The sequence below is a fragment of the Tursiops truncatus genome, chromosome 11, assembly GCF_011762595.2.
Source record: "Tursiops truncatus isolate mTurTru1 chromosome 11, mTurTru1.mat.Y, whole genome shotgun sequence".
Taxonomy (NCBI): Eukaryota; Metazoa; Chordata; class Mammalia; order Artiodactyla; family Delphinidae; genus Tursiops; species Tursiops truncatus.
Window position 1 is genome coordinate 43,132,812 of NC_047044.1, and position 13,515 is coordinate 43,146,326.

Consider the following 13,515-nt stretch of genomic DNA (forward strand, 5'->3'; position numbering starts at 1 on the left):
TTTTACTTTTTTATATATTCTCTGTGAGAATATTATTCTAATAGCGATGGTTTTATTAAACTACTGTTTTTGTGGCCCACTGACATTACTCAGAAGAAAAGAGTTATTACAGATAATGTTGCTGATAAATTGATGATGACAAAAGTCAAAGTCTCTAAAAATTTTATGAAGAGTCATTAAATCTATTGGGGGTAATTCACTGACTGTAAATACAAAGCTCTTGAACTAAAATTTTAGCTGAATGGGAAGTGGGAAAAATATTGATGCTGAGAAACTGGGAAATAGTATATGAGACAAGTTAAAAAATACTTTAACTGCTACACTGCAAATGCAACTGAGCAGTTCATTATAGGCAGTCATTCTGAAGTGATAAAATGATAAACTGAATTACTTCATATTTTCCACTTATCTTTTCAGACTGCCGTTTTTGTCCACACTGTAGAGCCCTCTTAAATGAACATTAAACTTTTTAACAAAAGGATGGATCCTTTACAACTGATCTAAAGATATGCAAACAGAAGACTAGTGCCATCTATTGGAATATATATTGCCTTTAAATGCTTAGGGGCAGAAGGATGATATATTTCTCTTATCATTCCAGAGGCAAAAAAATCTCAGGGTTATAATTTAAGAAATAAATAGTTCTAAAACATCAACTTTATAAAGGCATTACAATGTGCATGATATCATGTTTTTAAATTCTCATAATTTTAAATCACATGATTTATATATACAAGAGCTCAGCCAAAAAAAAAAAAAAAAAATTCCAGGGTCCCAAACATTCTAGGGATATGCTATTGGAGATTAAAAAACAGGATGAATGCAGACTTATTTTCTGCTTTCTCTCTAGGGCAGTAACTCTCGACATTTAGAATGCACTGAGGCATATGTTGAAAATGGAGCTTCTCAGACCTCACTTTGCATAAGATGAAATATGAGGTGCTTGTGGGACACACAGTTGGAAATATATAGTATTTCCTTGGACAGGCAGATCTGAAGCAGAGATGGGAGCTTGGTTTAGAATGGCACATTTCTAACCAAAAAGAGGTGTTTGAGATCTAGAGCAAAAGCCATAGAACAATTTACAAAGCAGAATTACAAAGACTCATGTGAAGGAGCCCATAACTTAACTGTGCCAAATTCTCTGCATTTAGATGGTAAAACTGATCTTGGGAATAAGATGACTTGGGTAGTTATTTTCAACATTTTATCATGGAATCAGAGAATGTCACAGGTGGAATGCAACCAAGAAATCGTTTCATTCGAGCTTATTAATTTATCAGTGAAGAAACTTGCCCAGAGAGATGAAGTGACCTAATTGGGGCCACAGAGTTTGTTGTTAAACTGATCATAATGTTTTTTCCCATCTCTTATACAACATCTAAATCAGCTTTTGAATCACTGTTGAATCCAGTACTAAGCAGACATAACACAAGCACATTTAATTCCAAAAGAAAATTTAGCTGAAAGGGAAGTACTTAAGAGACCAGCACTCATCTACCTTCAAACTATAGAAATGGCTGCTCTGCAAATAAGGCCTTGAACTGTAATAATTCATACAGCAGCAAGAGCGGAAGCAGCTTAGCTAGCCTTTCCCTGAACTGGGTTGATTTAAAGTTATAACTCCTGTGTGTATTTACGGGCATGTGCATGCTTGTGCGTGTATGTCTGAAAACAGAAGGAGCTGGGGGATAAGAATGCAGTGGGAGCAGAGTAACTTTAGGTGATAAAATCACATTAAAAGTGGAGAGGTCACCTTGTATTTAAAAATCAGCACATCATCTTGCTGATCTAAGGTTAAACTTGCAGGTGAAAGGTGTTATTATATTGATGTGAGTTTGTTTTCTTAGAGCTCTGTGGAATTATATCCCTAATTATGATTTATCTATTTACCTGATAAAATCCAAGTAAGGGGTTTATGCCAATAATAAAGGTGACCGTCTAACGGAATAATCCTTTCTAAGTCTGTATCAGTTCATGACTGTATTAGTTTTCGGTTGCTGCATAACTACTTATCACAAATCTAGCTGCTTAAGACAGTCCTCACTTAGGAGTCTCACATTTCTCTAGGTCAGAAGTCAGGGAATGCTTGGCTGAGCCGCCTACTAAGAGTCTCCAAGGCCAAAGGCAAAGTGTCAGCTAAACTGGGCTCTTATCTGGAGGCTCTGAGGAAGAATCAGCTTCCAAGCTCATTCAGGTTGTTTGCAGAATTCAATTTCTGTGGCTGTAGGTCTGAGGTACTGTTTCCTTGCTAGCCGGCAGCCAGTGGCTACTCTCAGCTCCAAGATGCACCCACATTCCTTCTCACTTGGCCCCCTTCATCTTCAAAGCTGGCAATGGTGCATCAAACCCCTCTCACACTTCAAATCTCTGTGATGTCTTCTCCTACCAGATGGAGAACACTGAGTTTTTTAAGTCCTCACCTGACTGGGGACAAGTCTAGCCAAATAATCTCCAAATCTTAAGGTCAACTGATTTGGGATTTAATTACATCTCCAAAATGCCTTTACAGCAATATTTAGGTTACTGTTTAACTGAATAACCAGAAGACAAGAATCTCAGGAGACAGGCTTTAGAATTCTGCTGGCCACACAACATTTTATCTATGGCACAAAATACTGAGAGCATTCTTTGGACTCTCGATATTTTGAAATATCTTTGCAACATCCTTTAATGTCAAGTATACTGGGCACTTCACTTCCTCTGAAACATCTTTATCCTTTTTATCACAACCAGTTTCCTCACTTATGTTGGTAATTCCACCTTCATTAAGTTCCTCTGGCTGCATACCTTGGGTCTCTAGAATGCTGGCAGTGTCAACCACTCCTATGATCAGCCATCTCCTAATCTCATCAAATCTCACTTTCAGTGTTACGAAAATTAGAACTCTTTTCTTGAAAATAGAATGATTAGATGCAGAACATGATAGCGGTAAGTAAACTCTTTTGAAAACTAGATGTTTCTTTTATTGCAAATTTATATTTTGTGAGAATGCTGAGGGACCCAAACTCTATTAGGTGGCCAAGAAGTATATTATCTTGGGCACATTATATAATTTTCAGGCAGAGGTTTCTCGAACAGGGTAGGGTAACTATTTGAAAGCAAGAGTATAAGTACCATTTCCAGAGGAAATGATGATGATGATAATGTTATTATTTTAATTAATTTATTTCACCTCAGGCCAGGGCAGAGGCTTTCTTATCTGTTGTTTCTGCAGTCAGGAAGATCTCTGTTTCTCTCCTTTTACTCTGCCCATCCTTTCACTAAGGATGTAAAGATTATCTCAGGTATCCTGTATTTATGGGGAGTGTAATGAGTGGTCTGAATTTGTGATGATGGAGGCCTAATCTCCCATTCTCATGTGGAAGTTCCTGGTTTCTGTATGTCCTCCCGTGCAGCCCCATTTTCTGTTTTCACTTGTGTCTCTGCTCTGTGTTTAGTGTGTGTATGTATGTGTGTAGAAGAGAGAGCTATTTCCCATACTTTCTTGGGAGGATAGCAAAACACTTAATAGCATCTTTGTTCCAGTTTAATCAGCATCCAGGTTCTTTTTGCACTGAGAAGTCTTTTTCCAATATCTAGACCACGATACACATAGAAGTGGAAGTCTAGTTCACGTTTTTGGTATACATTTTGTTACATATGTACATATCCCTAAACAATATATAGCATTGTTTTGCATATTGTTAAGGTTCAAATGAAAGGTATCAAATTATAAGAACAAATGTTTTACTAAATATTTTATTTGTGCAGCCCTGGTTATTTTCACTTCTGCAGCCCTGGTTATTTTCACTTCTGCATGGGACTATATATTTTTAATGGGTAGTTATATCATTTCCAATTTTTTCCTATTACAGACAGTGCTACAAGAGGTGGAAATATTGGGTTATTGGTTATGCATATCAACTGCAATAGGTATTTCCAAATTGCTTTCCCACATATTTTTATTATATTACAGTCCACCAGCAATGTACGAGACTTTTAATTGCTCCATGTACCTGTCAGAGTTGATATCATCACCCTTTCTTAACTATTCTGAGTGGTATAAATTGGTATTTAATTTGCTTTTAGCTTGTATTTCTTCAAAACTAAGTGAACTTTTCACATCTTTTCTGTCATTTGGATTTCTTAGATCTGTAAATGAGCTGTTCTTTTACTTCGTTCATTTGTCAATTGTATAATTATTTTGCCAATAATCTTTTATTGGTTATAAGAACTGTAACACTTCTACTAGCATGTTATGGCATTTTGTTGTTGTGTGTTTCTAGTATGACAGTGCATAGAAAGTTTTACTTTTATTACGGCTCAACATATCAATCTTTTATGTTTGATGCTTTTATTTACTTAAGAAAATTTCCCTTGCCTACAATTATGAACATATCCTCGTATATGTCCCTCTAAATGTTTGATGTTTTACTTTACTACAGTAAGTCTTAAATCCTCACGGAAATTAATTTTTGTGTCTGGAGTACAGTTTTAGTATTTATGGCTAATCTATTCCAGAACAATGTAACAGTTTATAGTCTACTGACTATACTACCAGTTTAGTCATACATCAAGATGACAAAAATGTGTTTGTTTTTCCATCTAATTCTGAACTATCTTCTATTCTCCTGTTTGTTTCTGCACTACAACCACACTAGCTGTTCATCAAAAAGATCTTGTCGATACTTGCGCCTTGCTTTTCATATAAATCTTAAAATTAGCTTATCAAGTTCCATGAAAATGTCCATTTGGATTTTAATCAAGGTTACTTACATATATTTGGAGTGATGATACTGAGCCTCCTATCCATGAACATCCCATTATTCTCCATTTATTTGGGTTTCCTTTCTTATGACTCTTCATTTATTTGAGTTTCCTTTAACATTCCAGATGAAATTTTTCTCATTTGCTCCACAAAATTTTACACCACTCTTGTTACATTAGTATTACATAGGACCATATGTACTTTTGTTGCATTACATTATAAATGCACCATTTAAAATTTTTTATTGTCCTGATTTTGGATCCTGATCTTATATCCAGCAACTTTAATATCCAGCAACTTTACTGCATTCTATCATTACCTGCAGTGGTATGTTCATAGATTGTACACAATTATCCATTTAGGTATCATCTGAGAATGAGAATTTTGTTTCTTCCATTCCTGCTTTTAAATGGAATGCTTCCAAGTATTTACCATTAAGCAAAGCAGTTGTAGATCTTGATACATATGTTATCAGTGTATGGAAGTCCTTTAGGCCTTGTTTCTATATGGTTAATGAGTATTTTTAAAGTTAATAGTTGGTATTGAATTTTACAAACTATTTTTCTGTATTGAAATCTTCACATGGTTTTTCTCTAACGGTGATGCAATGGTTTTTTTGATTTGAATTTTATTTATTTTTTATACAGCAGGTTCATTAGTTATCTGTTTTATACATACTAGTGTATATATGTCAATCCCAATATCATTCATTACAGCACCACCACCACCCTGCCCCATGATGCAATGATTTTCTGAGTCAAAATCTTTCCTAGGGTTAACCTGACTTGTTGATAAAGTTTATTTTTGATATTTTAAAGGAGTTGGTTGCCTAACATCTTCATAATACACTTAGCCTATAATGATTTTTGTTTCTTGCTATATTGTTTGTAAAACTCAGTGTCTAGAGTTTTTTTGTATATTTGGGTAGACATGGGATTTTTTTTTAAGTTCTAGTAAATTACTACATTTATTAAATTTTAAGGTTAAAAATAAAAATTCCTTGAGTCACTTTTGATAAATTATATTAAATATATTTTCCATTTTCAATGTTTTCACTCAGTCTTAAAGTTTTCATCAGTATCACAATTTTTTCACTCTAACTGCAATTTGTCTTTTAAAAAAATTAGTCCTTTCATTTATTAAAAATTTTCTTGCTTCAACAAAGTACACTGGCCTTGCACTAGCATTCTACTTTTGCTTCTATTGCTTCTGTATTTTTGTTTTTGAACTGTGGGCAAGTCTTTGCTGCCAAACATATTTTCTCATTTCTGAAATGAATTTAGTATTTCCTTTCCAGCTCACATATTTCCACTAAGGCTCAAGTAATAATGATTGAAGTTTTCAAAATGGAAAAAACAAAACCAAGGATTTACAGGTTTGTCTACAATAGCTTTCTGAACAATTGCATCCCTTATAACAAATATTTTCTTTCAAAGCATCACGGGCATCTTTGGGAACATGTGTAAGAATCGAAAAGATGTTTAAAGAAAGCTCTTCCAGAATCCTTAACTACTTGAGCATACTTCATTTTCTTTGTCAACATCAAGCAACCATGTATTAGGTTCCTGACCTCATGCTACCCGCCAGTTAAAACCAAGTATGTAGGGAGTTAAAAGGTATGTGATTTCTTTTTCTTTTTAAATATAATGATCATTAGTTAGAAAACATGAAAATAATCTCAAAAGTCATACTGCCAAGTGGATTTAGTAGAGCACTGAGGTCTTGCAAATACCTCATTTCAGAAAAGTAGGTTAGCATGAAATATATCAATTCAAATCTAAACATATGAAATAGGATCCAAAAGGACTTGCTGCAGCTGCATATGAGTGTTAGGTGACTTAACACCATGTCACATGTCAATGAAGTCCCCTGAGATAGCCTACTGCAACTGGTTTCCTCTGATCCCATTTCTATAACTTTTATTCATCTAAATATTATTTCCAATTTGGGACTGTTTCTTTAAAGAACTAGAACATTTAGCAAACTAGTGATTTGATCAACACTAAGGAGCAATATGTACAATTTCTAGGGAAGTGCTCCAACTTTGGAATAGGAACTGGAATAAATGAAAAATCTCTGAATTATCTAAAAACAAAATGACAGACCTAAATAGTTGGAGTAAAATGAAAAGTATTGGAAACAATTACCTTTAGAAAGGCTGACTCATCTTTGCTATGAATCATTTGCCTCTTGAGAGCAAGAGCAGTATTAGATCAAAATGGTGGCAAAGTGTATATATTGATAGCTTGAGTGCCATTTAAATTGAACTATCCTTCACACTGGACTCAGTGACAGGATTGCATTGTATTTATTTTACCACCTTCTAGTTATGGTAAAGGGAAGATCGTATACAGTTTGTTTCTTTCACTGGATGTTGCAGAAAGCTAAATGTGCAGTATTAGATGGAGAAACAAAGTTGGGCAAAATTCCTCTATCTATCTGATAAAACTCATTCAGGAGAAAGTAACTAAAGTTCAACATTTATTTCACTACGTGAATACCCAACAAACGTACAATTTTAAAAGAAAGATGAACATAGAGTCCAAATAAAGTCATTTTTTAAAATTTTGTTTATTGTAATTGTTTACCAATGGGGAGACGCAGTTTATTTACACCAGCAGCCATGGGGCAAGGGGAATACATAGTTAGCAGCCTGTATAGGATGGACTACTTATGCAAAAATAAGACTCTCCAAAACAAAGGACAATGGTGAGCTTCACTACACTTCCCCCAATGATCCCAGCATGCGATAATGCCAGGCAATGGCCCCTGGGCATGCGGTGGTGTGAACTAATGTATGGAAGAAAAAGCCACAAACCACAGAAATTTGTAAAGAACCCCTTCCCCCCCATACACACACACACTCAGATACATAATAGAATTACAGGGTGATCAATACACTTAATTGAGGAGATTAGGACAGGAATTCTGCTGTTAAGAGGAAAGATAGGGAAAGGGAGAATTCCTAACCACTGTTAACTATATGGTAGGGAGCATTCTCTCCCCCAAAAAGAAGAGTTAGTTTGTCCCCTTAGGGCACCTGTTGGACCTAGCCCACCTCATACCCAACCAGGACCAGGGGCTACTGCTCTAATAACGGGGAGCAAAAAAACAAAAACACAAACCAAGAGGGAGGTAATATGAACCAACCATTACTCAAAACTATTTCCACTTCTCCCTCCTCTAACCAGGAGAAAAGACCAAGGAAACAGTAATGTCACAATCTGAGCTCCCTCTCTGAAGGAGGAGTGGACCATGGCCTACCTTCAGCCTGTTTCCCAGATATTATCTTTAAGTAGGCCAGAGTCTCACTTAGACCCTCCTTTCCTTCTGCATCCCTTCAGAAGGAGATGTCTCTAAAAAAGGCAAGGGCAGATAACCCAAAATTATTTCAGTTCTTGCCAAGGTTTGACTTTTTAAACAGTTATTACAACTCTTGGATTGAAGACCAATCTGTAGCTAGGCCCTCACCCTGAGCGGGACAACTCTAGAGGGAGAATGCAATAATAAACAGTCTTGAGGCCCTATTACTATGCTTCCCTTAACCCTCTAGAGTATGTAACCCGAATCAGTCCATACAGTCCAAACAGTTCCTTCTGGGATAAGGAAGGATACATGCACAGCAAGGGTTAGAGAAAATGGATCAGAACCTACTCTGTCCCTGTGTCACTCAGCCTTTACTGCTTTTCTGCTTAGGTCCTAAGGGGCAGTATCCAAGTGGAGGTGGGAAGATGTAACTCCTCAGGAAGTAAGACACAGCAGGAAGGCATACCAGCAAGGCAGTCCTACAGAAGAAATGCTTAGGCATGACACTGCTTTTCATATACAAAAAATTACTTTCTCTTCCCATCCTAATCCCAATACAGGGAGCCGTAAGAAAGATTCTGCTCTGACTCTCTCTCAAAAACAAGAAAACAAAACAAAACAAACTTAAGAGAAGCCAAGGAAAGGGAAACTGGGCAGGCTTCAGAAGTAGGAGCATCAAGAGAGAGAAATTGAAACTGGTCAGCGTGAATGTAGAGCGGCAGGCAGCACCCGGGGTGATGAGCTGCACCAAATAGGCATGGAGCAGGGGACTGGAGGAACATGGGGCCAAGCCAGAAAAAGAAGGCTGGGCCCCTTACTGGGGCACAGAATGAGGTAAGAAAACATTTCAAATAAAGCAGCACCGCTCACCTTGGGGCTCCCACCCCTATACACTTCATAAACTTCAATCAGGGAGTCAAGTGGAGGGTAGTTTTGATACCCAGCTCACACTTTCCATCCTCCCCTATACCATTCCGTAAAACCAGAGGGTTTCTGGGGGCCATTTCCTGACTTCCAACAACAAAAGGACAGCTCTTGTTGTCAAGAGGTCCAAAGGGAACTGAGTGGAAAGGGCTGCCCTTCGGGAGGGGCAGAGAAGGTGGTGACAGTCTAGATGTTCACTGCAACGGAGCTCTGTGACTGCCCAACCCAAGGAACAGGGGCGTTCAATAGGATGCTGCACAGTCAGATGAGAGTTGACCCAGTCCTGCTCCTTGGCTCCTAGCACTAACCCATTCACATTAGTGAGTGCAGCTGAAAAAGGTCCCCTCTGGGCTCAGCTTTCAAACCACAGCCTCCTGCACAGCCATGATGCTCTTCCATAGTTCACTCCTGCCCCGAAAATGGGAGGCAGGTAGTGACCTGGCACAATAACCAAGTCAGACCCATGGACTGGCTAGGTCACGAGTAACTCAGAGTAGGAAAACGCCCCACCGAACTGTTGTCCACAGCATAATACATCCAGATATGAATCCTGCAGTCTGAAAGATCGTGCATAGTCGCAGAAGGCCCTGCTACCTCCCCAAGGGATCATAACTTAATCCTCAGCCTGCCTGGATAACCAAGTTATTCATCTGCTAAGCCTATGCCACCAGGTGGGTTGCAAGAAACAGGGCTTTGTTCAGCAAAACGCTAGCCCATGTCCCCAACTCCGCTGAAGTCACTGTTAAATGCTGGACCTTTGGGAAACTGGTGGCTTTGAGCTTTTCTTCTTGTTGGCATCAAGACACAGAGCTTCTCCTACCAGATTCAGCTGGGAATTCTTTTTCTTGCCTTTCCCAGATTGGAATGATTAATATCCAGATCTCATAACTGACTTTCATTTGTCTTGGAGAAGCCCAAATCAGAGGCTCTAAGATCAGAGGTGCAGTCCCACTGAGGCCCAACAATTAAGGCCTGACCATCAGTTATGTCCAAACGGTCAGTTATCCAGAAAGCCCTTGACATCAGGCAGACAGAAAGGCTGAGAAACCAAAGAACTTTATATGCTGAGCACACAGATGCTCACCTGTGCACTGGGGACAGTACAGGGTTCTTGTGCACTTTCTGGCGTGTTTAGAAATCAACCACTGCGTGGCTTGCAGGATGCACAGCACAGCTCCTCCTGTCCAGGATTTCAAAGCTGATCCAAAGGTAATACACTTAAACAAGGATCCGATTTCCTAAATTCTCCACTCCAAGTTTTTAAAGGCTAGGTTCTTCAATGGGAACTGGGACTTTTGTCTGATTTTTTTTTTTTTTTTTTTTTACTTAGCTACCTAACTTCTCAAAACCACAGGACTGGTCTATGTTATTGTCCTGGTCACCCTCAGACTCTCATGTTGCAGCTACTGGAATTCCGGAGGTGAGCGTTGCAGCTGCTGATCAGGCCCATTCCCAGATTCTCCAGGAAGGGAGCAAAGCGGCAGGCGACACGCTCCTTTATCTTCCACTGGCTGAATGCCAAAATCCTTCACGCTACCAGTCTCTGCGAATTCCAGGTAGAAGTAGCCACACTTGACTGCCCGGTGCACCTCAAAGCAGAAGCCCAAACAGGAATCCTCTATTAGGTCTACGTATATCTCCTGAGCGATGGCCTCTAGCTTGTTAGTATCCAGGTTAGCCAACGAAATTTCCTCCATTTTAATCTGTACACGACCGTGGAGAGGGCGCTCGGATTACTCACAGCTGCACGGGCGGCAACACGTCGGGCTCGGCCGGCCGCGCCTAGGCCTACAGGCCTGTCAGGGCCGCGTCTTCAGCAGGGAGGGCGGAGGCGTCGCGGTGGCAGCGGCAGGGCAGCTGCAGCAACCAGCAGCGACTGCTCCGGAACCCCAGGTATCTCCGTTTCTTTTGGCGTCTCCCCGGATCTGGGACTTTCAGCTCGGGCTGGCCCCAGACTCACCGCCGCCAAACGGTCTCGGAGCGTCTCTCCGCTACCCCGGCCTCTTCCGCTTGCTGGTCCGGGTTTAGCCCAGCCTCCCCACTTCCGCTCCTCAGCACGCCTGCGCATTCGCCCCGCGCAGACTCGCCAGGTGCCTCCCTACGCGCAGCTGCCTGGAAAGCCTTGTAGTTTTAGGAAAACGAATGGGAAGAACTAAAACGTATCAGACTGTCATTACCTTTAATTGTAAAAAGATGATAAGGAGGCTGTTTTATGTTAATTTTTTTGCAGATTTAAACACTCGCTAATGAATTCTTTGTCCATGCTTAATCGATTCCCTCTTGAAAAAGGCAAATGACAACTGTGCACATTTGTGGTAATGATCTGAAGTACAGTTTTAGGACTAGTTCTCCGGATACGTTTGACGGATACGTTTGAAAATTTGACATATAATTGACTTACAATCATTTATACTACTGCCGCAGTTGTCATTTAAATCCACTAGATGGTGCAAGGAAACAAATTACACGAGTTTATCTTTCAGTCTTCTTTTGAAAGAAAAACTAGGCACTAAAGACGTAATTCATATATATTGATCACATGAACCTAAGGCATTTATTTCATTTATAAGACCATTAAGTCAGTGTGATTATAACTAGATCATCATATACTGTACATCTCTAAAATAATTCAAAGAGAAAATTATATGTATATTTTCTATTGAAGAGGGAGGAAACCTGAAATATGTTAAATACACTGGGAGGTAAAGGAATCTTTTCCTAAAATTGTGCTGCATGAATTGTGGGATCTAGAGCCAGTCTACCTGGGTTTAAATCCTAGATCCAACATTTAACAGTTCTGTTTCCTCATCTGGATAAAGCTAGTTCCCATTTAATAGTTAAAATTAAATGATATTTAAAAAAAATCTTGTGACAGCTTCTTACATGTAAGTAAGCATTCAGTAACTGTCAGCTATTTTAATCGTATCAGTTATGGACTTGAATATAAGAAAATTTTCCTGTATCTTGTTAGTTTCCACCCCCACCACTGTGAAATAGAGCAGCCTCTTGTACCTTTATACTTTATTAAAATATAGCTCTAGCCAAAGAAACAAAATTTAAAAAACAATACATATTTGTATCTGTCTGATTCTATAATTTCCTTTCCAGAGTAAAGGAAAATATAGACATGTATCTTTCCAGATACAAATAAAAACTTTCTAATGTATATGATCATCCGAACACTATTAGTTTTAGAGTTCATTCTTAATATCTTACTCTATATTTTTATGAGTAGAAGGTTAAGTACCAGTTTAACTTATTGGTTTAGGAGTACTTAACTGGTACTTGTACCCATACAAATTTTCTGATTGTGTATTTTATCATCCTAAAAAACAAAAACTGGCAGATATGGAGGAATTTGAAAGCCTAAGCTATTTAAGACCCATGCATGACAAGAATATTTTTATCTGGGACATAACTTTTTTTCCATTGCAGCCTTTGTGTAATTTATACATTCTCCATTCAAAAATTGGTATCATGTTTTGATATAAGTTGAAATCTGCATATAGCCATGTGCTAAGCCACAAAATATAATGATCAAGTGCATAAGTTCTTGAGTCAGACTGCCTCCCTCCTACCAGGTACTCTATGTGAACTTGCCTTATGTACTTCTGTAAATCACAGTTTTCTCATTGTAAAATGTCAATGACAATTCCCATCATAAAAGTTTGCTGTGAGATTTAAACTTGACAATGAATTTAAAAGTCTTCACAAAGTGTCTGACAAATAGTATATAATATTGTTTACCTATCTATTACATGTCTAGTTAGGTAAGAAGATACAGATGTAAATACAATCATTTCCACTCACTCCTCTCCCATGCCTTCTCCAAATTTAATTTAAAGCAATGATTCTCAAATATTAATGTGTATATAAACCACTCAGAGATCCTTTTAAAATGCAGATTATGATTCATTAGCTCTGGAGTAGGACCTGGGTTTTCGCATTTCTAACATATTTGATGCTGCTGGTTCGTGGACCGTACTTTGAGTAGCAAGGAATTAAAAGGGCTTGATAGTGGGCAACTTTTCTTCATAGTGATTGACTCCGATAAAATTTGTTCTCACCAAATTATCATGAGAGACTTTGCATGCTTAATTTTGACAGAAGAAGAATAAGTTATTGTTTTTCTACCCTTTAAATCCTCCTTATATTATGAGAGTTAGAACTCAAATCTGCAATTTATTTAATGCAGAGTGGTAGTCAATAAAGCTTACTTCAAAATATATACAAGAGACCATAATATTAATTGAAATTCAGATAATCAGGACTATGCCTAGGTTTAGATTTCCTGTCAGTATTTTATTATATTTACTCTTAGAAAAAGAACATTCTCATGACACTGAAAATGTGTACTTATGCTCATTGTCACCTTGTCACCTCTCTTCTACTTGTATCACTTAAGATGGCCTTACTTCTTGTTAAAATGTACTGAAACTCTTTATGTTAAATCAATGACATGTCACAAAATGAAGTTAGAAAGAACTTCGTTCCACTGCAATTAATAGAGTTGAAGGTATTTAAGCCTTTGGTAT

The 13,515-nt window shown here is 38.2% G+C and overlaps 1 protein-coding gene across 1 annotated transcript; it reads right to left on the reverse strand.

Annotated features, from left to right (window-relative positions):
* Positions 1-7,302: 7,302 nt before the first annotated feature.
* ATXN7L3B (ataxin 7 like 3B) lies at positions 7,303-11,011 on the reverse strand. Its single transcript, XM_019918487.3, has one exon. It carries the CDS (start codon positions 10,675-10,677, stop codon positions 10,384-10,386), a length of 294 nt encoding a protein of 97 aa, XP_019774046.1. The 5' UTR covers positions 10,678-11,011; the 3' UTR covers positions 7,303-10,383.
* Between the last annotated feature and the right edge of the window lie 2,504 nt (positions 11,012-13,515).